The sequence below is a fragment of the Aspergillus nidulans genome, chromosome VIII (assembly GCF_000011425.1).
Source record: "Aspergillus nidulans FGSC A4 chromosome VIII".
In the NCBI taxonomy this organism is placed as follows: Eukaryota; Fungi; Ascomycota; class Eurotiomycetes; order Eurotiales; family Aspergillaceae; genus Aspergillus; species Aspergillus nidulans.
Window position 1 is genome coordinate 3860339 of NC_066264.1, and position 25282 is coordinate 3885620.

At 50.6% G+C, this 25282-nt stretch overlaps 9 protein-coding genes across 9 annotated transcripts, besides 1 other annotated feature; 5 read left to right on the plus strand and 4 right to left on the minus strand.

The window, feature by feature from the left end:
* ANIA_10053 (uncharacterized protein) lies at nt 1-1053 on the plus strand (the record flags this gene model as incomplete). Its single annotated transcript, XM_652832.2, has 2 exons — nt 1-276; nt 619-1053. The coding sequence occupies 2 exons, from the start codon at nt 1-3 to the stop codon at nt 1051-1053; spliced, it is 711 nt and encodes a 236-aa protein (XP_657924.2).
* Nucleotides 1-25282: part of a sequence feature (contig 1.6 484..266891(-1)) that runs on past both edges of the window.
* Nucleotides 1639-3667, plus strand: ANIA_10071 (uncharacterized protein; the record flags this gene model as incomplete). The annotated part of the gene is made up of 2 exons (XM_050610981.1): nt 1639-2485; nt 2562-3667. The coding sequence occupies 2 exons, from the start codon at nt 1639-1641 to the stop codon at nt 3665-3667; spliced, it is 1953 nt and encodes a 650-aa protein (XP_050469257.1).
* On the plus strand, nt 4504-6404 carry ANIA_10072 (origin of replication complex subunit 5 family protein; the record flags this gene model as incomplete). The annotated part of the gene is made up of 3 exons (XM_050610982.1): nt 4504-4590; nt 4655-5032; nt 5091-6404. The coding sequence occupies 3 exons, from the start codon at nt 4504-4506 to the stop codon at nt 6258-6260; spliced, it is 1635 nt and encodes a 544-aa protein (XP_050469258.1). The 3' UTR covers nt 6261-6404.
* ANIA_00319 (uncharacterized protein) lies at nt 6551-8947 on the minus strand (the record flags this gene model as incomplete). Its single annotated transcript, XM_652831.1, has 8 exons — nt 6551-6756; nt 6820-6991; nt 7109-7500; nt 7561-7658; nt 7940-7997; nt 8029-8290; nt 8329-8447; nt 8665-8947. The coding sequence occupies 8 exons, from the start codon at nt 8945-8947 to the stop codon at nt 6551-6553; spliced, it is 1590 nt and encodes a 529-aa protein (XP_657923.1).
* ANIA_00318 (plasma-membrane proton-efflux P-type ATPase) lies at nt 9479-12564 on the plus strand (the record flags this gene model as incomplete). The annotated part of the gene is made up of 4 exons (XM_652830.2): nt 9479-9826; nt 9886-10116; nt 10169-12269; nt 12322-12564. The coding sequence occupies 4 exons, from the start codon at nt 9479-9481 to the stop codon at nt 12435-12437; spliced, it is 2796 nt and encodes a 931-aa protein (XP_657922.1). The 3' UTR covers nt 12438-12564.
* On the minus strand, nt 13088-17299 carry ANIA_00317 (EF hand domain protein; the record flags this gene model as incomplete). The annotated part of the gene is made up of 6 exons (XM_652829.1): nt 13088-13117; nt 13179-16477; nt 16539-16694; nt 16815-16938; nt 17014-17168; nt 17287-17299. 6 exons carry the CDS (start codon nt 17297-17299, stop codon nt 13088-13090), a joined length of 3777 nt encoding a protein of 1258 aa, XP_657921.1.
* Nucleotides 17868-19936, minus strand: ANIA_00316 (alpha-tubulin tubA). Its single transcript, XM_652828.2, has 6 exons — nt 19761-19936; nt 19657-19697; nt 19523-19549; nt 19341-19416; nt 18317-19271; nt 17868-18260 (listed from the first exon to the last, which is right to left on the minus strand). Exons 1-6 carry the CDS (start codon nt 19783-19785, stop codon nt 18035-18037), a joined length of 1350 nt encoding a protein of 449 aa, XP_657920.1. The 5' UTR covers nt 19786-19936; the 3' UTR covers nt 17868-18034.
* On the plus strand, nt 20376-21594 carry ANIA_00315 (uncharacterized protein). Its single transcript, XM_652827.2, has 2 exons — nt 20376-20874; nt 20948-21594. Exons 1-2 carry the CDS (start codon nt 20596-20598, stop codon nt 21371-21373), a joined length of 705 nt encoding a protein of 234 aa, XP_657919.1. The 5' UTR covers nt 20376-20595; the 3' UTR covers nt 21374-21594.
* erdS (aspartyl-tRNA synthetase, cytoplasmic) lies at nt 21634-24815 on the minus strand. Its single transcript, XM_652826.2, has one exon. It carries the CDS (start codon nt 24744-24746, stop codon nt 21876-21878), a length of 2871 nt encoding a protein of 956 aa, XP_657918.1. The 5' UTR covers nt 24747-24815; the 3' UTR covers nt 21634-21875.

Here is a 25282-nt window from a genome sequence, read left to right on the forward strand (position 1 = left end):
ATGGCCTTTAAGAACGGACTAAGTGAACGTCTCGATGAGCTCCGATTCCCCTCTCCCCGCTCGCCCCCTTCGTCAGAGATCCCCTTCCCCGGTTACTCGTCGCTTTCGCCGGGCCATTCGAACTTTGTGTCAGCCTTCCCACGGGCTTCGGGCGACGTTCGTTCGAATCTCCAACGTCGGTTTACAACGGACGCGAGCAAGCTCTCCTCTTGGAACTACATGAGCAATGTTGGAGCCTCTCCTCAAATGCCAGATGCGCTAGATCTGCTCTCCTCGGTAAGCTCCGTACCCCAGGACTTATCTATGCCCCATACTCCGCATTCTCGGTCACGAGATTTCTGCGCCATTCTTATGTTGCGCGGCCTATTGTCAGTTTCTTTGTTGGGGCTATTGTTCTGTAGCCTATTGTTTTGTTTTAGTCCCCGCCGCCTCTCACTCTCACTACTCCCATTGTCCTCTTCATTCTATTGAGGCTTCCTGTTGCCGTTTATGCCCTCCTCATGTTCCACCTCAACCCTCAGTTCTGCAATCATCTTCTTCTGCCTAATTATCATTGCTTATCATTCCTTGATCGATACCATATAACCTGTTTATGAACTGCCGCTCATTGTTCTACAGTTTGAGAAGAAGAGACAACACATCGAGTACATGCGAGAGCAGAAGCGAAGGTTCGAGGAAGATATGAAGCTCCTTGATCTTCAGCACGAACGGGAACAGTTGGAAATGAATCAACTAGCCAAAGACCTTGCGAAAGCAGGCATATCTGGCCCGGTCAGCGAACCAACTACTCCCCCGGAGTATCGTGAGAACGGCTTTCCAGGAGCTTTTTCTCGCCCAACTCGCTTCTCCACGTCTAGTGTTACTTCGTCCCCAGGCTTCTTCAACGTTTTCGCTTCTTCGGTCACAAGTCCTCCCAGTCAGCTGAATAACGATTCAGTTCAGACGCCCACGAACCGCTTCGCCGTCCACTCTGTTCCTGGGTCTCGTAGAAACTCGGAAAAGGAAGATTTTGAGAGCGACCCTAAATCTCCCTTTCGCCCCGGGCCGTCGTAAGTGCCTTTTTGTTGTTGTCTTCTGTTGGAATTTCCTTGCAATGACGTCTCTCTATGACTCACCTGGTCCGCAATATTCTCAAAGAACCAGATGTCATTCACTTTATTTCTACTACACCACATGGATTCCTCCTGCTAGTATTCAGGGCCTGTGTTACTGACTTTTGTCCTTACTAGCATCCACCGCTATTCCATGCCCTCCACTGGCTTCGGCTTTCAGGTTCGACCGAATCTTTCAGGCTACAACAACAGTTCGTCTGCTTCGGAGACTTTCAACACAGCCAAATACCTCCTCCACAACGACGACGATCGGTCATTCATGAGGGACGAAGACAGGATTCCAACTCCAGACATCAAAAGCTATCTTAAGTTGACCGAACCGGACGATAAATTCCCAACTCTATCTCGTAGAGACGGTTCGAGCTTCGTAAGTCATCATCCTGCCATCCATGCACTGTCCGGACCTCAATCGCTAATGAGATATTAGCTCTCAGCAAACTCGGACGCTTTGGACCTGGCCAACTCTAGAACTCCCAATCCCGAATCTTGGAATTCCCACAGCCGTCACCGCTCTTCTCATCAGAGCATGCCCCAGAACTCTCTCAGCATGTTTCGCCTTGGCCATATCGGCGGCTCAGCCGACGAATCCCACAGCGCCTCGCCCAATGTTGCCAGACATGCAGCGAGACATTCTCTGGAGTCGAATGCGCTGTACTCTACCGAGGGAAACCATGAGTCAAGCACTCCCACTGCAATGAGCCGGCCTGCCCCCTTGCAATCTTCTTATTCAACCAATGATCTACCTACCGTCAAGGGTGACAGCTTTAACCCCGCGATTACTCCTCCGAAAACTCATGCTGAGCAGTTCCACCACCACAACGTCAGCTTGGGTAGAATCCCTGTCACTGCTGTGACACCTCGTCAACAGAAGGATTCTCCTGAGCGCGACGAAGCAAAGTCATTTCCTTCCAAGTCTCAGCCTACGACATTGCAACCTAACGCCCCGCCATTCGGACCTCAGCTCGGTGCTGCAACATCCGGCAACGGGACAATGCCGCAGCCTTCGCTTGCTGGCTTTCCACAACCCTTCTTCTACGGAATCCAACCCTTTGTGGCTCCCCCTCTACCAGTTAATGGACAGTACAACCAATCTACCCCTTTCGCGGCCAATGCCTATTACGGGAATGGGAATTACCGCCTTGTGGAGAGCCAACCTAAGCCTGTAGGGTCCCGCAGACATGCAGACGGAGATTCGGCTCAGCTTTCTCGCTTTAATAACCACCCCATCGAGTATTACCGTAATGAGATCTATGGCCTTTGCAAGGATCAACACGGCTGTAGGTATCTGCAGAGGAAGTTGGAGGAGCGCAACGATGATCAGCTTCAAATGATCTTCGCGGAGACACATTCACATGTGATTGAGCTTATGACCGGTTTGTCTTTCCCACACCTGCGCGCGTGGGTCATTGTGACGAGATACAGGTTAACTAATCGCTCGCCAATTTCTAGATCCATTTGGTAATTATCTGTGCCAGAAGCTACTCGAGTATTCGAACGACGAACAACGCACTGTCCTGGTCAATAAAGCTGCCCCTCAGCTTGTCAAGATTGCGCTTAATCAGCACGGTACCCGGGCTTTACAGAAGATGATCGAGTTTATCTCCACCGAAGAGCAGACACAGACGGTCATCGACGCATTGAAAGATCATGTGGTAGAGTTGGTTCAGGACTTGAATGGCAATCATGTCATCCAAAAGTGCCTGAATCGCCTTACTGCAGAAAAGTCTCAATTCATCTACGACGCCGTTGGGGCTCAATGTGTGACTGTTGGCACCCATCGACATGGCTGTTGTGTCCTACAGCGCTGCATCGACCACGCGTCAGGAGCTCAAAGAGCCCGGTTGATTGAGCAGATTACTGAAAATGCATTTGCTCTTGTGCAAGATCCATTCGGCAACTACGTTGTGCAGTATATCCTGGACCTAGCTGAAGCTCGCTTCACAGAACCCCTTTGCCGAGAGTTCCTCTCTCGTATTCCAAAACTTTCCAAGCACAAATTCAGTTCGAATGTGATTGAGAAATGCCTTCGCACAGCTGATGAGGAGATGCGCCGTCAGATGATCGAAGAAATGCTCGCTGGCGATGAGCTGGAGAAGATGCTACGAGACTCTTATGCCAATTACGTTGTGCAGACCGCTATGGACTATGCTGATCCTGCGACTCGCGCTCGTATTGTCAAATACATTGAGCCCATTTTGCCCTCTCTTCGTGGGACCCCGCACGGACGCCGCATCGGCAGTAAGATAGCGCCAGAGAACTCGGGAAGAAGTAGCGCCGCAGCCAGTGGTCAAGTTACACCAAATGAGATGAACTCCGCGCAGCTTCCACAAGGATCTCTTCAAACTCCTCAGAAGCCACTTATGTATCACCACAATTCCTATTCTGTTTCTGGCACTCCATTCAACAACCAGAGTTTTATCCCTGTAGCTGGGACAGGTTCGAACACGCCATCTGGTGCTAGTGAGAATTCCTCTGGTGCTTATAGCGCCGCTTTAAAGCAGTCGAACAACAATCTTGGCGCTCAGCCGCAGTTGTACGCTCCCTACTACCACTGACCGAGCGTCCCGGTGTCGACGATTGATTAGTTCACTGCCTGTTGAACTGTACTCATACGATCATGATGCTACGATCTTTGACGACTTAACGGCTACCCTCTTGACATGCTGTCAATGCATTGGGGAATGATACCATACCAAGTCCTTTGTCTTTTATGCAATGACGTTGCATTTCCTGGTCCATTTCTTGACGGATACTACGCCTATTCTGTCTTGTATTTCATCGAACATTTGAATGCTTTCCTTTGCGTCTTATGACGCTTGGGATGCTATGTACGCTTTTTTGCTGGTCCTGTCTTCCTCCTTGTTAACAGTTCGTTCGCCTGTGGGGGGAACGAGGACTTTCCTTGTGATCTATCGCAGCCGTCCAGAGGACCATTCTCTGCGTCGTCTTTTCACCACTTCTTCTATGCTTTGGGGACGAATTACCTATCGTTTCCCATGTCATTGTTCCCCTTTTGACACGCCAGAACATGCGGTAGAATAGATGTATCCATATCGACAGGCAGCCAAGATATCCGTTTCGCGATTCCATTTGTCTTGTATTTTCTTTCGTTCTCCATCTATGTACCATCTAGCCATAGCGGTAGAATTGATTTATTGAATCATCAACTTTTTTTTTGCAATCTAAAAAACCTGATAGTAATAACAAAATTCAATGACCTCCCAACCGACTGTCTTTCATGTAGTGGTCATTATCAACACGTGACTCGACGGTAAGTTTGTTGGTTCCACGCGTATCTCTGCTTAAACTCCTCTTATGATATATTGGAACAGCTTCGGTTTCTCGACCGCATGCATTAAGGAGATTTCGATGCTCATAAGAATCTATTCCTATGCTGCCGATCGAGGTGTCCAAATCTCTGAGCCCGCAATGGCCCTGTCGGGAAGTTCAATCGCGGCAGCTCGCCAGTCTACTTGCAGTACGGACCCCAATGGCTTTAAGATATACAGATTCTTAAGACTCACAATAATCTGATCGCTTAGCCCGGACTGTCTAGCCCATCCACTGTTGTCATTCACGGGATATCCGCCACCTGCAAGTCAACCATCGTAACGAACGTCCTTGCACTACTCGAAGTACCGCATGCTATTGTCCGGAGTCCGGAATGTATTACAGGTCGGCATTTGTTGACGAAGATATTATGGGCTGTGTTGAACGCAGTGGACCGCAAGGATGAATGGGAGCGGTTTGGAAAGGGGCGATGCGAACATGTCAGCTCTCTAGCAGTTTTGTTGGGCGAATGCCTAGCCTCGCACCCTGGAGGAGCACTTGAGAAGTTCGTTTTGGTCCTAGATGGAATTGATAAACAAAGAGAGGCGCCGCCTACACTTTTATCTGCGCTGGCAAGGCTAGGAGAAGTGGTATGTCAGGGGTTGGTGGACTGTCAAAGAAAAGTACTAACTATCCATCTCTTTGCAGATTCCATCACTAACCGTCATTTTGATCGTCAGTTCCACTCCTCGTCCGCTTTTTCTACAGGCGACGGGAGTTCCCCATATCAATTTTCCTCCATACACTCGTGAGCAGGCGACTACTATCATCCTCAGCGCTGGAGCGCCAGCCGTACCTGGTCTGCCGGCGGAAACTTCATTACAACTCTATCCCTACTTTGTCTCCGCTGTGTACGATTCACTGGTTGGCCCAACCGCAAGTTCTATACCGGTATTCAAGTCTATATGCGAGAAGCTGTGGCCGCAGTTCGTTGCCCCGATCACCAGCGGTGAAACCCCGCCTGGCGGTAATGACGAGTGGGATTTCTCTCGGCTCCTAGTCAAAAACCGTTCCTTGTTTAGACGGCAAGGCGAGGCCGCTTTAGTCCATCGTATAGTTACGGAGGACGCCCCTTCTACTACCCAGAATGGCGCACTCGCTAAACCATCATCCTTATTAACATCCATCTCAGCACCTTCACCTCTTCCAAGCTTACCTTACTTCGCTACTCTTGTCCTGACATCCGCATATCTAGCCTCTCACACTCCGCAAAGACTGGACACAATCTTTTTCTCAAAGTTCTCCTCCTCATCATTGTCTGCGCGGAACAAACGTGCTCACCACCGACGCCGCTTGAAGGTTCTCTCGCAGGCGCAAGCAGCAGAAGACAAGGAAGCGCAAGCACCCGCCAAACGAAGAAGGGGATTGGGCAAGCGGACAAAGACTCGTATCACCAAATCCATTCTTGAGAATGCCTTTGCTACCACTTCCGCCACGACATCTGCTGCAGGCGGTGGTCCCGGTATCACCGGCCCATCGACCATCCTAACCGCTCGTCCTTTCCCCTTGGAAAGACTCATTGCAATCTACCATGCTATAAACCCCAATCCCCCTGCAAATCCGCTACGGCTCACCGCTATAGCTGACTCGGTCTACTCAGAACTTGCCACGCTACGTCGTCTACGACTAGTTGTCCCCGCGGCTGGACGTGCAAGCGGGAGCCGCTTGGGTCTGGGTTCCGCAGGTGTCAACAGCGGGAACACGACGGCGGACGTGGGAGAAAAATGGTGTGTAAATGTCTCCGGCGACTGGATCGGAGAGATGGCAAAAGGAATAGGAATTGAGGTCGGGGAGTGGTTAGCTGGTGGGCTTGATTAAGATTTTTTTATGGCAGGACACCTGTTACGACTCTTGTTGTCTTTCTCTCACCTTACTTTTTTATGGAGTGATGTAACAATAGCTTGCATATCTGGCGTTAGAAATAGGTAGGCGTAATACCCTGCGGGCATGACTCGCTTAGCTATCAATGTAGTTACCGTGAATACTAATAGCGTTTCTTTACCCTGTACCATAACTACGGCCATGGCCATAACTCATCAGACTTCCTTAGAATACCTCAAGTTTCAAGCGCTGTACCATTGAATTCCATTCGTTCGTCAAGATGAACGTCACCATTTCCACTCATCAACCGTAGCCTCCGAACAAACCAGCAAACTAGGTGTCTGGGACCCGTGCGCGGCCGACTGATTCCCAGACTCGAAACACACTGATCTAATGGAATCTCGGTATCGATATCTGGTAAGCGGGGAGGCAACCTGCTCTCCGGTGCGGAGGGAGTAGAGCTGAACCGTACGGTCCCTGTCGGTGGGCGAAGCTGTATATAACAACATCCTTTGTCAGTGTGGGAAAGGGCATATTCAAGAAGTGGGAAACTAACCGCTAGCGAGAAGCCCCAGTTCTGGGCTTATGTCGAAATCCGGGGTGATATTTACTTCGGGGTAGTTGGTGGAGAAGGTCAGGTAGGGGCGAGTCGAAGTGTGATGGCTCTTGTTTGGGTTGGGGTTACGTTGTAGGTTATTTGGGGGGTAGCGAATGTCGTACATTTGCAGCTGTGAAGCAAGTCTCGTTAGACGGCATGGATATAATCAAACGGCAAAGATGGACTACTGGAGGTATAGGCCATAAGAGGGCCGAATAATTGGATAAAGGGATGAATGCATGCATACCGAGTTTATACCAGCGACAACGATCCGATACGGATCGAGCTTGCGAATTTTAGTTACCGCATGGGGATGCTGAAGTCTAGTTGCGCTTCCACCAGAGCGGGCGTCGTGAAGAAAGATGGTGGAGTCCTTGAGACCGGCCGCAATCACGTCTGGGGAGAGCCATTCAACGGCTGTGATAAGGGCGTGCGAGGAGTCGGTGCGGCGCTTCTTAGGGTTGCCTGAAGACTTGTCATTGGGAAAGGGCTTCTTGGATAATGTCCAGTAGCTTCCGAAGCCTTCGAGGGTGTAGAGACCATCAGACGTGCCGACTGCAAACCGGGGAATGTCCCCCGTTGGAGATGGCGCGGAACACCAGAGGGAGGAGGTTGTGTGGATGCGGATCGGATGAGAGACTGTTGGTCCGTTAGTGGTTCCCTTATATTTTCAAGTTAAAATGATGGAATTCTGCATACAGAATGGCGGCCATCGATAGTCTCCGCCTTCGTCAGGGTCGGGAAGCATTCTGGGTGCAAGGAAGGAGTCGCCGTTTGGACCACTGTCCATGGTCGCCCTAGTCTTATTAGTCGTGTGAGCAGATTAATGGACGAAGAGATCCTCACAAGAGATACCCGGTGTGGCTCAAAGAGAGCGATGAAAGCTGCGCGGTTGCATTAATTTCTGGGGTAAGAATAGGCCGTCATGAGCAGATTTACCCTATACTGTTCCTTAAAGAGCAGCCGCTCCATGGTTCGATTGTACGTCCATGTTTCCTGATCACAATCCGGAAAGCAAACACTGATGCAGGGCCGCTGTCAGTGTCATGTCCTCGCGACAAGGCAAGGCTCAACTTACGACACTGACGACTCGCCACCGCGATGTCCGCCTGCAGAGCATATCAGCTTGATTGAGTCTATGAAGCGGATAAGTAGCCAAACACTCACTGGCAATCAAGATACCGGACCGTGAATTACGCACAACATGCTTAATGGTGTACTGGTCCGGCCAGGGCTCGAACTGATGTAATTGTTTTCGCTGAAACTGGCTCGCATATGCCAACCCTCTTTGTTCCTGTTCTACAAGACTGGATACGGGAAGAGCCCCTACTTCCCTCTGGGCTTGTATGAGAGGATGTTGCAGGCATGTTGCTCTCTTAATTGTTTCCTTTTCGTACCTCTGAACCAGGCGAGCTTTCCGTTGGCGTTTCTATAGAAAGTTTAGCACAGAGAATAAAAGTCTTCTACCGGGATCGGAACAACCTCCTCATCAGCGCGCTTCCGCTTGACGACGTCTTGAGAATACTGAGAGCCTGGCGCTGATTTGTGGTTTGCCTGAATCGCGAAGTACTTTTTCTTCTCTGGATCTATAAGCGAGTTAGCGATGTGTCTAAGATGGGCGGTTCTAGAGCGCTACCATAATAAAACCCTGGAATTTCTCGGTTCATAGCTGACAGAACTCGGTTATCGCTATTTTGATACTGATTATAATGTGATGATGTAAAGAAGAGTACGAATTTGTCGCATTAACTGCCTTTGCTGTCAGAGTAGAACGTCGCTATGTAGGGTTTCGAGCATATATACCAGATACGATGGGTCTCTGATCCGTAAGCTGCACTGCATGTCTGCGCCTAAAGTGATACAACCAGACAAAATGGTTCGACAGCCTGCATATCTTGGAGACAACCTGTAATACTTTTGACTGAGATGGGTTTGGAGATTTGTCTTTGACAACGAAACTCTGCGGGTTCTTCCCGTGACGTCGATGTTGGATTATGTCATCACTTTCCAGCTTCTGGTTGGACAATCTCCTCAAGCTGCCTTTTGCTGTGTTTCTCATACTCCAGCGTGGACTGGTTTTATCCATGATATCTAACGAGACGATCCGAGATAAGTTCTAATACGTATACTTGTGCCACTCTACTACGGGGCCTGATTTAGACCTGGCTAGCGGTTATTTTTAGGTTATGCGACGCAGAGTGCCGCCGAGTCTTCTCCTGAAATATATCCAAGTGACAAGATGCCCGACTGCAGGCCACAACTTACCATTGAAGATGAAACGAAATAGTCCGAGCTACAACGTTACCGAGGCTTCTAAACCCAGGATGGAATAAGGAAGCTTCGAATGGCGTAACTCTGGTTGCCATGCCCTTTCCTTCCATAAGTACGAGCTCTTTCCATCCTGGCTCCAGAGTTAGGCCCTTTGCGTTGCTCGATTCGTCAGCAGTTATGGCGAATTCCACGTCCAGCCTGAAGATATTTCCTTACATTCACGGGTGCCTAGGCGGAGTATATTGTCTAGCCTGCATATTTACCTTGACAGCAGATGGATGTCCCGAACGTCAATCCGACAAACGCTTTCGGGGCCCCTCCTCCCGCTGCCGTGCAAACTGACAATATGGATACCATTGAAGCGAAGACTGTCCTCATATCCTCAGAAAAAATATCTCCATTGACCTATCCTGATTGTGATGATGATAGAGAGCAAGATATTGACGACCTCATCGACGAACTTGAGTCTCAGGATGGACTCCATGATAATCCTAGTCGAAAGAGTATGGACTCTGGAAGCCGGATTCCTGGTATGGAGGCGCAGTTTGACACCGACATAACGACTGGTCTCACTTCTGTCGAAGCGGCACAGCGCCGCAAAAAGTACGGACCCAACCAGTTGAAAGAGGAGAAGGAGAATATGTTAAAGAAGTTCTTGTCCTTCTTTGTTGGCCCGGTTCAATTCGTGATGGAGGTCAGTAACAGAGCTCATTTTGCCCGACTTCCATCATCGCTGACGCTGATTGGTCATAGGGTGCTGCAATCCTAGCTATTGGGCTTCGAGACTGGGTGGACTTTGGCGTGATATGTGCTCTCCTTCTTCTTAACGCCACTGTTGGCTTCATCCAGGAATACCAAGCAGGATCAATAGTGGAGGAACTCAAAAAGTCGTTAGCTCTCAAAGCTATTGTGGTCCGCGACGGTCGAGTAACTGACATTGACGCCACTGAAGTTGTACCGGGTGATGTTCTGAAGATCGATGAGGTATTACCCATATTGTGGCTGATTGAAGACGGCGAAGGCTGACTCCTAGCAGGGCACGATCGTTCCCGCCGACGGCCGTGTTAAGACGAACCATTTACTGCAAATTGACCAATCCTCAGTTACCGGCGAGTCTCTAGCCGTTAACAAATGCAAGGGCGAAGTTTGCTACGCTTCATCTGTGGTGAAGCGTGGCCATGCGTATCTCGTTGTTACGGCTACCGGTGATTACACATTTATGGGAAAGACAGCCGCCCTGGTCAAGTCTGCGTCGTCGAATTCTGGCCATTTTACAGAGGTACTCAACCGCATTGGTGCTACTCTTCTTGTGTTGGTTGTACTCACCTTGATCGTCGTCTGGGTGTCGTCTTTCTACCGTTCAAACGAGACCGTTACGATTCTCGAATTCACACTGGCCATCACTATGATTGGAGTACCTGTTGGCCTGCCCGCCGTCGTTACCACAACAATGGCTGTAGGCGCTGCCTATCTTGCCAAACGACAGGCAATCGTACAAAGACTCTCCGCCATAGAATCGTTGGCTGGGGTAGAGGTTCTCTGCTCTGACAAAACCGGAACCCTAACCAAGAACAAACTAACCCTCTCAGATCCCTACACAGTCGCTGGCGTGGATCCTAATGACCTCATGTTGACCGCTTGTTTAGCAGCTTCAAGGAAGCTGAAGGGCATGGATGCTATTGATAAGGCATTCATTAAAGCACTTCCAAACTATCCGCGCGCTAAAGAGGCTCTCTCTCATTACAAGATTCAGCAATTTCACCCATTTGACCCGGTCTCCAAAAAGGTCACCGCCGTGGTGTTATCTCCAGAAGGCCAGGAGATCATCTGCGTTAAGGGGGCGCCTTTGTGGGTTCTCAAGACGGTTTCGGAGGAGCAGCAGATCCCAGAGAGTGTCGAGAAAGGATATTCTGACAAGATGGACGAGTTCGCCCAGCGTGGCTTTCGGTCCCTTGGTGTTGCTCGGAAACCTGCGGGTGGGGAATGGGAGATTCTTGGGATAGTGCCATGCTCTGACCCTCCACGCGATGACACTGCGGCGACCATTAATGAAGCGAAGACGCTCGGACTATCGATAAAGATGCTCACTGGGGACGCTGTACCCATTGCGCGCGAGACTTCACGTGAGTTAGGGTTGGGAACCAACGTCTATAATTCGGATAAACTCGGTCTTGGAGGCGGCGGTGACCTGACTGGGTCTGAACTTTACAATTATGTTGAAGCCGCAGATGGATTTGCGGAGGTTTGGCCCCAGCATAAGTATAATGTCGTGGATATCCTGCAGCAACGAGGATACTTGGTGGCAATGACAGGGGATGGTGTTAATGATGCACCATCGCTCAAGAAGGCTGATACTGGAATTGCCGTCGAAGGCGCATCAGACGCTGCTCGGTCTGCTGCTGATATCGTTTTCCTCGCGCCTGGCCTATCAGCGATTATCGACGCTCTGAAGACTTCCCGTCAAATATTCCACCGCATGCATGCATATGTGATCTATCGCATCGCGTTATCTCTGCATCTCGAGATATTCCTTGGGCTCTGGATTGCGATAATGAACGAAAGCCTGAACCTGCAGCTTGTGGTCTTCATTGCAATTTTCGCAGACATTGCAACTCTGGCAATAGCTTACGACAATGCACCGTACTCGAAGACGCCGGTGAAGTGGAATCTCCCAAAGTTATGGGGCCTGTCCGTCATACTGGGTATTGTTCTAGCCGTGGGGACATGGATTGCACTGACCACTATGATGAACGCGGGCGAACATGCCGGGATCGTACAAAATTACGGGAAACGCGACGAAGTTCTCTTCCTTGAGATATCTCTCACGGAGAATTGGTTAATATTTATCACTAGAGCCAATGGCCCGTTTTGGTCTTCTCTGCCGTCATGGCAGTTGGCGGCGGCCATTTTTGTTGTTGATCTCGTTGCAAGTTTCTTTTGCTACTTCGGCTGGTTCGTTGGTGGACAGACTTCGATTGTCGCCATTGTTCGTATCTGGGTATTTTCTCTCGGCGTATTCTGCGTTATGGGAGGTGTCTACTTCCTGCTGCAGCGTTCCCAGACTTTTGACGACATTATGCACTTCAACTTTCTCCAGAAAAGGGACTCTGTATCTCAGCGTGTTCTTGATGATCTTGGTAAGCTTCTCCAAACAGCCCTTCTAAGGGTCCGTGCTAAATATGATTCTAGTCGTGGCTTTGCAACGACGATCAGAACAGCATGAGCAGAGTTCGAGAACAGCCGAGAGGGAGGACATAGGATTATGGAAGATGGACAAACTCCGTAAAGAACGCGCACAGTGTTGATGATAGATGAGTACTATGTATGGCGTATTCTATTGTTATGCATCTCGTACATCGAGACCTCGAAACTTGATGATAGGAACACTGGCATCTGTAAGTCAGGGTACTAAAATATAGAATATCCGCACTATGGAACTATAATCATTAAGCGCGCAATGTTCATGTCCATAAATTGCTCTTCCGCAACCTGCTTTGCTCAATAAATGCTTGACCTCAGCGACATGTACTCGAGCATGTACTACACTGCTCGTCACACGTCAACAAGCAGTTATAGGTATTGGTTTGATTATGACTAACCGCCAGACACTCCAGCGTTCTTGCGGTCTCGTAGCCCGATCCTATATTACATCTGATAGCCATACACGTGTGGAAAAATATATAAGCATTGACCGATACAGATCGGTTGCCGCAACACAGAAAGGCCATGGATGTACATGACGCTTGCAAACTGAGACAGAAACAAGATACAGTAGAAGCGTAGAGTGAGAGTAAAATGAACGCAGGGCTAAGATAGGGAAGATGGTGACAAAAGGGAAATGGATAAGATAGTGAGAGAATTAGGCTATGTGCAAGTGTAAATAGGGCGTGACCATTGCATTGGGAGGATAATGTACTCTTTCGGATAAGAAGTTCGATTCGGTGCATAGGTGGAATTACGATTTGGACGTGAGATGGTCGATGGCCTGTTACGGAGAAGGGTTAGTTAGCTCAGGCAAGGCGGTTAAAGATCGAAGGGCAACATACCTTGTCAATATTGTAGTCGAACTGTTCCAGGGCTGCAAGGGAGGCGTCCCTGGGGAAGCCCATTCCTGTAAGGCGCTGGAGGTTGGGATCATCCTGTGTGTCAGTCTGAAGGGCCCAACCAGGTTGCTTCGAGCTGGGGGAAGAGGTTGAAGGGGCAGTTGCGTTTGTCGCCTCTGTGCCTGGTGATTTCATATTATCCAGCGGTGCAAAGAGAGCGTCCCAATCGTGATCTTCGGATTTCGCGTTGGGGTTTACTGGGCCAGAGGACGCGGAAGCATGGGCATTCTGATCGAAGCTGAAGAAATCGGAGCTCGCAGTTCCAGATGTGCTGGTAGGAGCGGCAGCCTTCTCATGCTGGGAAGCTCCGGAATCAAACGAGAAATCAAAATCCATGTTAGGTTTGCCTTCAGACTGAGGGAAGTCGTCATCATCATCATCGTCATCTGCCTCCTTTGCGGGCGCAAGGTTCAATCCTGAGAAGGCGGCCTCGAAATCAGGCGCCTTGCCTCCGTTTGGGGCTTGAGCAGGTGGCGCTGCTTTTGTCACGTTATTCTGAGCCTCTCCGCCGACAATAGGCGCTCCGGTTGTAGTCTCTATTGAATGAGGAGCGTCTGGGGGAAGAGTTGGGTCGGCCCTTCCGGGAAGCAAGCCACCAAACTCTGGAGGAATGTTTCCTGAAGCTTGTTTTTCAGCGTCTTCATCATACTTTGGAGGACTGGGTTGCGCTTCCGCAGCAGGAGGAGGCCCAGTCGGGGTACTTGATGCCCCCGGAGCCGGGAAAGCATCAAGTTGCGATGGCTCGATCTGATCTGATTTCGAGACTGCATGACTCTGAGGGAAGACAGGCGTAAAGTTATCGTCAAAACCCAACTGTGTTTCACTATCTGTGCTATCATCGTCGTCATCATCAATCTCACGGATAGGCGGGAACTCAGACTCTGGCGCTCCTTGGGTATTTGCCGCGTTAGGTGCCTTCATGGCAGCAAAAGCCTCTTCGAAGTCATTATTTTGCTGTGATTTAGACCGCTGATGAGCCGGTCCGCCAAACAGTTCGTCAAAGCTTGGATCCTTTGTGTCAGCTGGTTTCTCCTCACTACCTTGAGACGTAGTGGTTCCCGAAGGGGTCTCAAAGGCGCCAGGCACTGTGGGAAATCGCTCCTTGGAATCCTCAGTCTCATCGAATGGAGAGGCAGAAGTGGGGCGAGCGTCACTGCCCTCGGCTTGAGATGGAGTTCCGACGCTAGATGCTTCTTGGGTACCGAATCGACTAATTGGTGGAGAAACCTTGGTGGAAGTGGTCTCAGAGAGCGTTCCAGTCAATGGAAGAGCATTCGGGGTCATCTGCCTAGATAGAGCCGGAGGTGGTGGTTCCGAGCCGAACGCACCAGCCGAGGATGGAGGAGGAGATATTGAAGGGGTTGGAACTCCAGAGCCGGACGGAGACCTTACTGAGTCCGTTCGAGAATCGGCACGGAACGAAGTCGGAGGAGGAGGAGTCGCAGCCGTTGCTGGAGCAGCGCCGAAGGAAGGGCCAAAGAGATTATCAAAAGCACGTTGCTGGTCGTTCGAAATCTGAGGAGAAGTAACGTTATTGCTCTCACTCGAGCCAGTCATCGTGCGTTTGAAGAAGGGATTAGTTTGCTGGCTAGTTGTAGAGGTAGCCGGGCTTGCCACTCTAGGAGGGTTGCTGACAGGGGACACAACCCCCTCGGGCTCCACTGTTTGCTCCTTCGACAACTCGCCAAGTTCTTCTTGAATCTTATCCCTTTCTCCCTCTACGGTAGCCAGTTGCTTCTTATTAATTGCTGCCAAGCCCTTCTGTTGCCGTGCCTCGGAACGGATCTTCTCCAATGCAGGCTTCAACTGAGCCACTGCCGCATTAGCTTCCCGGATTTTCTCCTTCAGGCTTGCATTTTCCTGTTGATCAGCCGCAAGATCCGCAGACACCTGGTTGTACTGGTTCTGAAGATCCTGTCTACTGCCGTCAATCAAAGCGTACTCCTGCTGCAGTTTGGTCGTCTCAGCTTTCGAGGTTCTCAGGCGTTCCTCCAACTCTTTGAAATGCTTGACCTCCTGTTCGTACATTGCGCGAGCTTGCGCAAGACGAGATTCAAAATCACGTTTTTGCTGAGAGGTCTGGGATAGCTCCTGCTCGGTAGCACTTCGTTTTGTCTGGACGTTTTGCATCTCATTCGCAAGGGAGCCGATCTGATTGGATAAGTTGGCAAGCTCGGTAGTTTCTTGCGTCAACTTGTTAGATTCTTCAGGATCATTGTCCCCGAGAAGGTCATCGGAGGGTTGAGGAGATTTAGCTGTGGAAGGAACGGATGATGCACCAGTTGCCTGCGGCTGCAGGCTTTGTCCGAACGTTGATGTGGGGATGAAAGGTTTGAAGGCTGTTGCGCTGCCCGGTGGAGACGTTTGGCGGGTTGGTGAGCTCGGAGTTGCGAAAGGTGAATTTGAGTTGCCCGTGGACTGTGGAACTTGAGCAGGAACAGGAGCCGGAGCCGAGGGTGCAGGACCTGTTGCAAATGGATCGAGTCCAAATAGGTCATCTGCAGCGGTGTGAACCGGAGCAGGAGGGTGGGACGAAGCTGCAACTGGAGCAGGGACCGGCGCTGCGTGCGTGGAACTGGGTCGGCGCATACTTGGGGGTATCAAAGCGGGTGGTAAAGTCTGCGGTAGGGGGCCCTTGTTGGTGAATTGCTGGCGAATCAAATACATGGCAACGGCAAACTCATCCCTCGTTAACTGGCCATCAGCATCAATATCCGCAAGATCCCAAATCTGCGCCAAGGTCTCCTCGGGTAGCTGCGCCTTCGTAAAGAACGCTACAGCTTGATCGCCGCTTATAACCCCAGATTTCGTCGTATCGACAGTATTGAAGTAGTTGTCAAACTGGAGTTTCTCCTGCGGAGAAATAAGCCAGTCGCCACCAGTCGATTGTGTTGAAAGAGGGGTCCCAAACTGTTGCCTATTGATGGGGCTTTGGGTCCGTTGAGGTCCTGTGAATTGTTTGGGGATTGCCGGTACAGGAGGAACATCAAGTCCAGGCCTTGGGCCACTGAAGGAAGGGCGGCTAGCACCTCGTCGAGCAGCTGCTTCGTACAAACCCGGTGGCAGGACTTGAGGAATTCCTCTCATAATACCAGATTTAAACGAAGTTAGCAAGTGCATGGCGATGATGAACTCCGTCGTATCGAGTACTCCGCGTTGTTTGGTGTCCGCCAGATTCCATATCCGGCCCAGGATCTCATTCGGGAGTCTTGCGCGTTCGAAGATCTGTTTCGCGGTTTCGCCTGGTGGTAGAGTTCACACGTCAACGTAAAGCAGGATTCATGGAACCAGATCTATGCTTACCAGATATAGTTCCGCTTCTGGTAACGTCAGACTTCTCAAACAATGAAACGAACTTGTTAACATCCTCGGGGTTCAGAGGTGGGACTCGAATGGGCCCCGGGGCTGGCTGCGGACTGCTTGCGCCAGCATCGCGCGGAGAAGGCGCAGCGGCATCAACTGTAATCCCATCGAATTTAGGTAATGGACCAGCTATAGTTCGTCAGCACCACGCCGGAAGTCACGGGAACGTCCCGGAACGTAGCAAATGAAGCAGTTCCAGACTGCAAGACCACTTACGTTGTAATGCCAGTTCATCTGTGGGTGCGCGACCAGCCTGAGCGTGTCCTATCAGCCGCATCACGATGCCAAACCCAGAGGGAGTCAAAAGCCCCCTGTTCTCCTTATCCGCTATTTGCCATATCTAGCGTCGCGAACGAATCAAACCATTAGACGAAATGCATCTTGCGCACTTTACGATGCTGGGATTTCGACATACCAATCCGAGGGTTTCCGGGGGAAGCTTGGTTTTCTCGAAGAATGGGACAGCGATCTCGCCTGTAATAACGCCAAGGTTTGTTGTATCGGCAGCTTGAAAGAGCTGGTAGAAGACTCGCTTCTCTTCGGGAGTCAAGTTCAAATTCGGTTGCCGCGCTATTGAGTGAGCAGGCGTCCGTCAGTTCCGTTCGTAAACTTATCGCTACCCAGGCAGTCTCCTGAGAGCTTCAAGGGCTCCCCGCAATACGAGCTGGCTCTGGTTGTAAGGACTTACAGTTGTCAGCCATCATGAAAGCTCACAAGGAGCAAGTCCCTCCTTAAGCCAACGTTATGTATGTGCGGAATGGTATATGGAGCGGGACAGATGTCAGTTGACGAGCATAGATGGTCGGGCCAGGCGACAGCTATTTCGGAGCGGAATGTATGGGGTTAATAGTGGTCGAAGTAGGAAAGTGAATTAATCAAGCCCACACGCTACCGAAGATGGAAAGGGTTAGAAAAGAAGGATCCCAACAGGGGTATCGGAGTAGTAGGGAGATTATTATTAGAATTGGGGTTCGGTTGGAGTGAGTAAGGCGCCTTGGGTTTGGATTTGGGGTGATGTCGTTCGAGGGGGCCGCGTTGGCTGGGCGGTCAGTGCCGCCTTTACTCGACCTCCTGTTCCTGAGGCCGGTTGCGGTCTAAATTCCGATCTACGAACTGTAAAGTCTGCTTGAAAACATATTAAGCATTTACAAGGCATTATGAACTGTGAATACCTTTCGTGATACCGTTATGCCCATTACATTACATCTCACAGTACTCCTTCGAAGCTTACGTATTCACCACCACTCTCCCTAGCAAGGCCAGCAGATTTAATAGTCAACGAGAGGTAAATTTTCGCTGTTTCGGGAATATTAAAAATATATCAACAGAAAAGCCACAAGTAGTCTGTACTAAGCCAAGTTCTCCTATTTGCATGTCGCCAGCGTATCACCTAGACTACCCTGGCTCCCAATAGAATCATTAAAGAAGCATTACACTTAGTACTCAACTTCCTCACCCTCCTCCTCCAGGGAGTCGCTGGCGACTTCCTCGTAGTCGCGCTCCAGGGCAGCAAGATCCTCACGGGCCTCAGAGAATTCACCTTCCTCCATACCCTCGCCAACGTACCAGTGAACGAAAGCACGCTTGGAGTACATGAGGTCGAACTTGTGGTCGAGAGCGGACCAGGCCTCGGAGATGGCGGTGGTGTTGGAAAGCATGCAACTATGCACGAATTAGATTCAGATTTCTCTTTCTCAAGGGGTAAGACAGGAACATACACAGCACGGTTGACCTTGGCGAGGTCTCCGTTGGGGACCTGCTGGGGAGGCTGGTAGCAGATACCAATCTTGAAACCAGTGGGGCACCAATCGACGAACTGGATAGTGCGCTTGGTCTTAAGGGTAGCGACGGCAGCGTGGGTCTCCTTGGGGACAACATCACCACGGTACAGCAAGCAAGTGGCCATGTACTTGCCGTTGCGGGGGTCACACTTGACCATCTGGTTGTTAGGCTCGAAGCAAGACATGGTGATGTCCTGGACGGAGTTGGCTTCGTGAGAGGCTTTGTCGGCAGAGATGACAGGAGAGTAGGCCACCAGAGGGAAGTGGATACGGGGGTAGGGAACAAGGTTGGTCTGGAATTCGTTCAGATCAACGTTGAGGGAGCCATCGAAACGCAGAGAAGCGGTGATGGATGAGACAACCTGGGCGATCAGGCGGTTAAGGTTCTCGTAGCTGGGGCGCTCAATGCCAAGGTTGCGGCGGCAGATGTCGTAGATAGCCTCATTGTCAACCATGAAGCTGCAGTCGGAGTGCTCGAGGGTGGTGTGGGTGGTGAGGATAGAGTTGTAGGGCTCGACAACGGAGGTAGCGTTCTGAGGGGCGGGGTAGACGCAGAACTCAAGCTTGGACTTCTTGCCGTAGTCGACAGAGAGACGCTCCATCAACAAAGCACCGAAACCGGAACCGGTACCGCCACCAAAGGAGTGGAAGACGAGGAAGCCCTGAAGACCAGAGCAAGAGTCGGCCATGCGGCGGACTTTGTCAAGAACCTGGTCAATCATCTCCTTACCGACGGTGTAGTGACCACGAGCGTAGTTGTTTGAGGCATCCTCCTTGCCGGTGATCAAGTTCTCGGGATGGAAGAGGCTGCGGTAGGTTCCAGTGCGGACCTCATCGACGACGTTGGGCTCAAGATCAGCATAGATGGTGCGTGGAACATATTTTCCTTGGCCTGGATACAACATGCGTGTCAGAAGAGTGAGATCGCAAAAAACATCGCGTGCTTGTTACGAATGCGTACCAGTCTCGGAGAAGAAAGTGCTGAATCCGTGGTCAGGGTCTTCCTTCTTGCGTTCTTCGGTCAAGTATCCATCGGGCTGAACAGTCGGTCAGTCAACAAAACACATAGCCAGATAATGACGACGGGCAAATCAAGAGCAGCTCAAAGCATCGAATCTCCATCTCGTCCCCGGTTACACGTACCTGGATGCCGTGCTCAAGGCAGTAAAGCTAAACGACCAGAAAAGTCAGCACGCTTGTTTTTTTCCACACATCCGACGCCAACGAATTTTCTTCTTCCTCCCCCTTTCCTCCAAGATATCATAGACGTGATTTACCTCCCAGCAGGAATTGGCGATCTGACAACCGGCCTGGCCGACTGGAGAGCAGGGAAAGCGTTAGCAGAACAAAACAAGCGAGGGGCACGGGTCACAAAACGCACCGTTCAAACTAATGACTTCTCTCATCTTGTCTAGGTGGGTGGTGAGGGTTAGAGGTGATGGGTGAGATGGAAAGGGTAGAAATTGGAGAACGAGAAGAAGAACAGAAAACTAGGCCCAGCGGACGATCTGGAGTTCTGGACGGGCTTCAGGGGTTGGGTAAATAATAGTAGGCGGGAACCACAAAAAGCGAGGAAGAGATATGGGGGGAACAACAGAGGGGGGAACCGAGAGTGAAAACCGTTTGGAACTGGTGGGAGCACCGCAAACTCACTATTGGCAACGGCGGAATTTAGCAGCAAAAGCAATTGCTTAGGATCCGGTCGATCGGACAATTCAATTTGCTGGGGACAATTTTTTTTGTTGTTGTCGTCGTTTATGCGCTGTCACTTATCCTCTTTTGCTGTCCTGTTGAAGTTGTTGATCCATCCTTTCTGGGTCGCGTTGCTAGTGGCCCTATTTGATTGGCTGCCAAGGACCCGCGTCTCTCCTAGCGGTGAGAGATGAGTAAGCGATAAATAGTCACGTGCTGCATGACGCAGCAGCTGTTCGGTCGGGGTTGGGAGCTCAGACGCCGGATTATCTATGGATATGTACCAAGATCAATCTGGAAATTATCTTTATTGACTTCAGTCGCTCGTCCATATTGACAATAAGTCTTAGCTTCGCAGCCATGACGCTGATGGATAACTGCCTTTGAGAGCCATCATATCGTGCATTCACCGAGCACATTCTCTGACTAGAAGCACTGCGATATCCATCACAGATCTCAATGCTGAATTGAACGAATCGGCCCATTCGCAAGCGCATCCAGTGAACCATGCGGATACATTCAAGATGCTTCTTATATACATATACGTAATATTCCTCCTATCTCTGCTTGCCAGAGCCAATGTCGAAAAAACCATTTTCATCGCACCCTCGGCACGCTCTACGGACCTAAACCTCGATGAGCTAGGGCTCAAACGCCTCACGCCCGCAAGTGGCATATTCCGGACGAGACTCAATGCCTCATTCCCGACGAATGCTGAGACTCATGGCACAGATTCCTGGTATTCTCTTGAAAACCTCTGTCCAGGACAGCGGTACGAGGTGCGCATTTGCTGGCTGGCTACTGTACGTCTTCACCGTTCATAAGTCGAGCATCTTGTTCTGGCTTGGGCTGACTTTTAGACTCTTGGATGAACAGCAACCAACCGCATTTACTCTATCAACATATACCATACCAGAAGTCCTAGAAGACCGCGCTCTTTCCGACGCCCTAAACTCCTACTTGTCTGCAGTGATCACGCACAATCGCCAAGATGGTGTTTCGGCTGTTGCAGATACAGCACTAGAGCCGGACTCGGTGCTACTCCTTCGGATTTCAGCCGCGGCAGATTATTTCTCGCTTGACCAGGAATTGATGGAAAACGTTCCACCCGTACTAGCAGATATCATCCTCGATCCATTTTTAGGTAATGTGTTTCCGAAGAGCCTTGTTCCGACTGCGGCTTGGATAGGCATTGTTTCCTGTATGGCGGTTGTTCTAGCAAGGTGGATCGCTACAGAATTTGCAAGTGTGGTGAGTTCCACTGGTGTCCATGAACAGGCAAATGGAAAGAAGGTTCAATGAGACAAGAGAAAACGGTGTTTGAGAACCCGGAAGAAGCAATGCTACAACCACTTGGCGGTAGTTTTATTGGATGGCATAAACTTTGCGCAGCGTTCGGGACCCTGCGACGCCATACATGACCAACAAACAATCCTGCCTGTTTGTATCGAAGCCAATGGCTTCTAAATTACTCAAGGAACATAAATGCAGTCAACAAACAGCATTCTACATTAACATCAAATACGTGTTCTGTCCTCAGAAAGATAAAAAGAAAAGCATTAGATACGTAAGCATGGCAGCGTATTATTGATTCGTAACGACATGGGCATTGAAAGGTGTATGTATCCGGCTGAAACAGGAAGACATCTCGCCAACAAATGGGGGAATAATCGAAAAGATCATGACGGTAAACAAATGAAAAGGAGAGAGGCCAGACCAAAACTACTCTAAAAACCAACGCAAAACACAAAAGTGAGGTATGCCCGATGGTATATTAGATTGCGTAAAGTTTCTAATCCTCCGTTTAATCTTCGAAAAAGTGCAGGATGGCCCGAATGCCTTTCTGACCTAGGCCGTGGGGAGGGTAGGCGATGTAAAGCGGTTCATCTTCAGCACCCAGCTTAGCGCGGAACTCGCTCTTGCGGACAAGATGGAATTGCTTCGCAAGGGCGTCGTAGGTGTGCTGAAGCATTTTCATCTTGGCGCCGTGCATGTTGTGGCCAGGGGTCAAGGTGTTGGTTGCTCCAGCGCCAAAAGTGAGTTTCTTTACGCCCGAGCGGCCGGCTGTTTGAATAGCGTGAGTGATGAGGGACTCAATAACGCCGTTTGGAGACCCGGGGAAGTCAAAGGTGTATTTGACCTGCATGCCGTACGTGGGCGAGATCAAGACCAAGGTGACAAAGGCACAGATTGTTCCTTCTTTGTCAACTGCATAGAAGTACCAGCGGTGTTCGTGGTCGCGCCATGGGTGGATGTCTGAAAGATGCACTTGGGTTCCCTTGCGGTTGGCTTTCCAGTCTTCAATTCGCTTGTCTATCGCCTCTCGGACACTTTCAGACACCATTTCACCCTGGTTTATAGTCACAATCTTGATCCCCTCATTCTCTGTGCGCCGAATTTTCCGGGCAAGTTCGCCGTCCATAGCAGCTTGGTTGCGCGCAGGCTCTACCACCTCTTCGGCAATACAGGACAAACTGCGCCAGCCGAGCTTCTCACCGAGAACAGTCTCAACTTCGGGAGAGCACAACAGCCAGATAGGCCTGTATTTAGTTTCACGACGTAGCCATTGCAGGAACTGAGAGATGACCCGACCATACTGCCTCGCGTCGCACAACGGATTGCCTGGAATGACGACGTAATTGTTGCTGCTGACCACATAGGAAACTGCAGCACCGGTGGCCATGTCGCGCCAAATCTTAAACCGCTCGTCGCCCCATGAGGTGGACGTGGCATCGCCGTAATTGGCAATTAAATGTTCGATTGGCTGTAGCTCACTTTCACTTTGGGCCACGGTACCTCTCCTCTCTTTCACCCATGGTGGCTCAATGGTAGACGATTCTGGATGTCGCAGCTGCAAGGCGGGAGGTTTGGCAGGGAAACTCTTGGGATCGCGATGGAACATAGACGCAAGACGGATATTACCCAACTTGAGGATAAGCATCAGCATCCGTTCCAGGCCAATACCAGCACCTGCATGCGGCGGCGCTCCCCAGCGGAAACCTTCCATGTACTCCTCCATCGTGTCCGGATTAATGCCCACCCGACGCATGTTCTCTTCGAGCATATGTGGATCATGGATACGCTGGCCTCCAGAGACAATCTCTTGGCCACGAATGAACATGTCAAAGGAGTTGGTGAAACGGGGATCATCTGGATCCGGCATCGCATAGAAAGGACGTGCATCAACAGGGAACTTGTCGAGGACATAGTAATCGGTCTTGTACTTCTCCTTGACCAGCTCACCTAGGCGGATTTCGTCTCGAGTACCAAGGTCCTTGTCTTCAGCTAATGGGTTGCCTTCGTCATCGCGCCAGCCAGATTCATTAAGCATCTTAATACCATCGCTGAAACGAATGATTGGAGTTTCATCCAACCAAACAAGGTCCTCCGAAGGAAATTGGTGCTTGATGATCTCGATCTCTCGGCGGTAACGGGTATAGATACCCTTCAGAATATTCTTGATCACAGCATCCAACACTTCCAGCATTTCGTGATAGTGCTCTTCGATCGACATCTCGATATCCAGACCAGTGTACTCCGTCAAATGGCGGTGCGTGTTGGAATTCTCCGCACGGAAAACAGCACCGATCTCATATACGCGACCGAAGTCAGCCGCAATAGCCATTTGTTTCGCAAGTTGCGGGCTCTGGGCCAGGAAAGCATCTCGGCCGAAGTAGTTCACATCGAAGACGCTAGCACCAGACTCGGTGGCAGCTCCCTGTAGCTTCGGGGTGTGGATTTCAATGAACCTTTGTTCGTCCAGAGCGGACCGGAAGAGGTTGCAAACAGCGGACTGGATGCGGAAGATGGACTGGGAGGTAGGAGTGCGCAAGTCGAGCAATCGGTTTGTCAGACGGGTGCGGTCTGAAATATGGCTGCGACGACCTTCGACGAGATCTTCCTCGGCAGTGCGGATCTCTGCCTCATAGACACTGAAAGGAACCGGGTCTTCACGACGTACAACAAGGTGGACCTCGTCAATATCTACTTCGACATCGTGCACCGTACATCCCAAGACAGGGACATCGGGAGCCTTGATTGTGCCGCGGACCTGAACAATGCAGCCCGTCTTCAGATGCTCAGCCCATTGAATCATGGCAATAGACTTGGCGCCGGGTTCCTCGTGCAGAACACCCTGGAAAGTCGACAATTGTTGCCGAAAGACCAGGAAAACCAGCTTTGCACTCATACGACGGATAATATGCAGTCTTGCCTGGAAGAACACCTGCTGACCGACCATATCCGCCGAGATGGTGTCAAAGTCGAGCCGTTTCTCTCGCTTTCGAGTCGACGACTGGAGCAGCGGAAGTTCGCCATACCGTGCCCGCATCTCTGGAGTCTCCTCCCGGATGGCCTGGTCGATCTCTTCTTTGTGACGACGCTCAGACTCGGAGGAGCCGCCAATATCCTCGCTCATTCGAGAACGCTGCTCGCTCTTCCGCTGGCGGCGAGCGAGCCGCTTCTGTTGATTCTTACTGACGCTACCTGCACCAGAGGCATCGTCTGAGATATCATCGGAAGATGATGCAGAGTCCCGATCGCGCAGAAAACTGCTCAGAATATTTCGACGAGGCGACGATGTTCGAGATGACGAGCCTTGCCGGGAGCTTGAAGGGGACGGGAGATTCTCTTCCAGCTTCGGTTTAATTTTGGATAACGCCCTTTTGATGGACATTTTGACAGTCTGCAGAGTACGCACTTGAAGAGTGCATGCGATTGAGGAGGGGAACAAGGATCAGGAAAGGCAGAAGCACAAAAAAATTGAGGGGCGGAAGTCGCGTCGGGCCTGGTTGGAACTTAGGACCCTGAAAGGAAGTGGACGGAAGGGTTTGTAAGTCGGTTTTGTCAGCTCGTTGATTACTCGAGGTTGAGTCAGGGACAAAGAACAGGAAGGAACCAAATAATACTTATATGGGAGGTAACCTGGAAGTATCGCGTCTCGTCAGCCTTAAACCAAAACCTTGATAGCCCAGTTCCAGGGCGTGATGTCATCGTCTAGGGAAAGACACATGAAGGACCCGGGCCATGGTCGGGACCATGGCCCATCAATCAATTGCAGGGCAAATCTACCGGGGGGCCATTTGCGACAGTGCGACATCATTGCCCGTCATTATTTACTATCTAAAGACCATACCTAGGTAACTACAACAATCCTTCGTTCTCCCAAGGTCCAGGACAATCGCTGACCTCTTATACCATAGATCGGCTGTC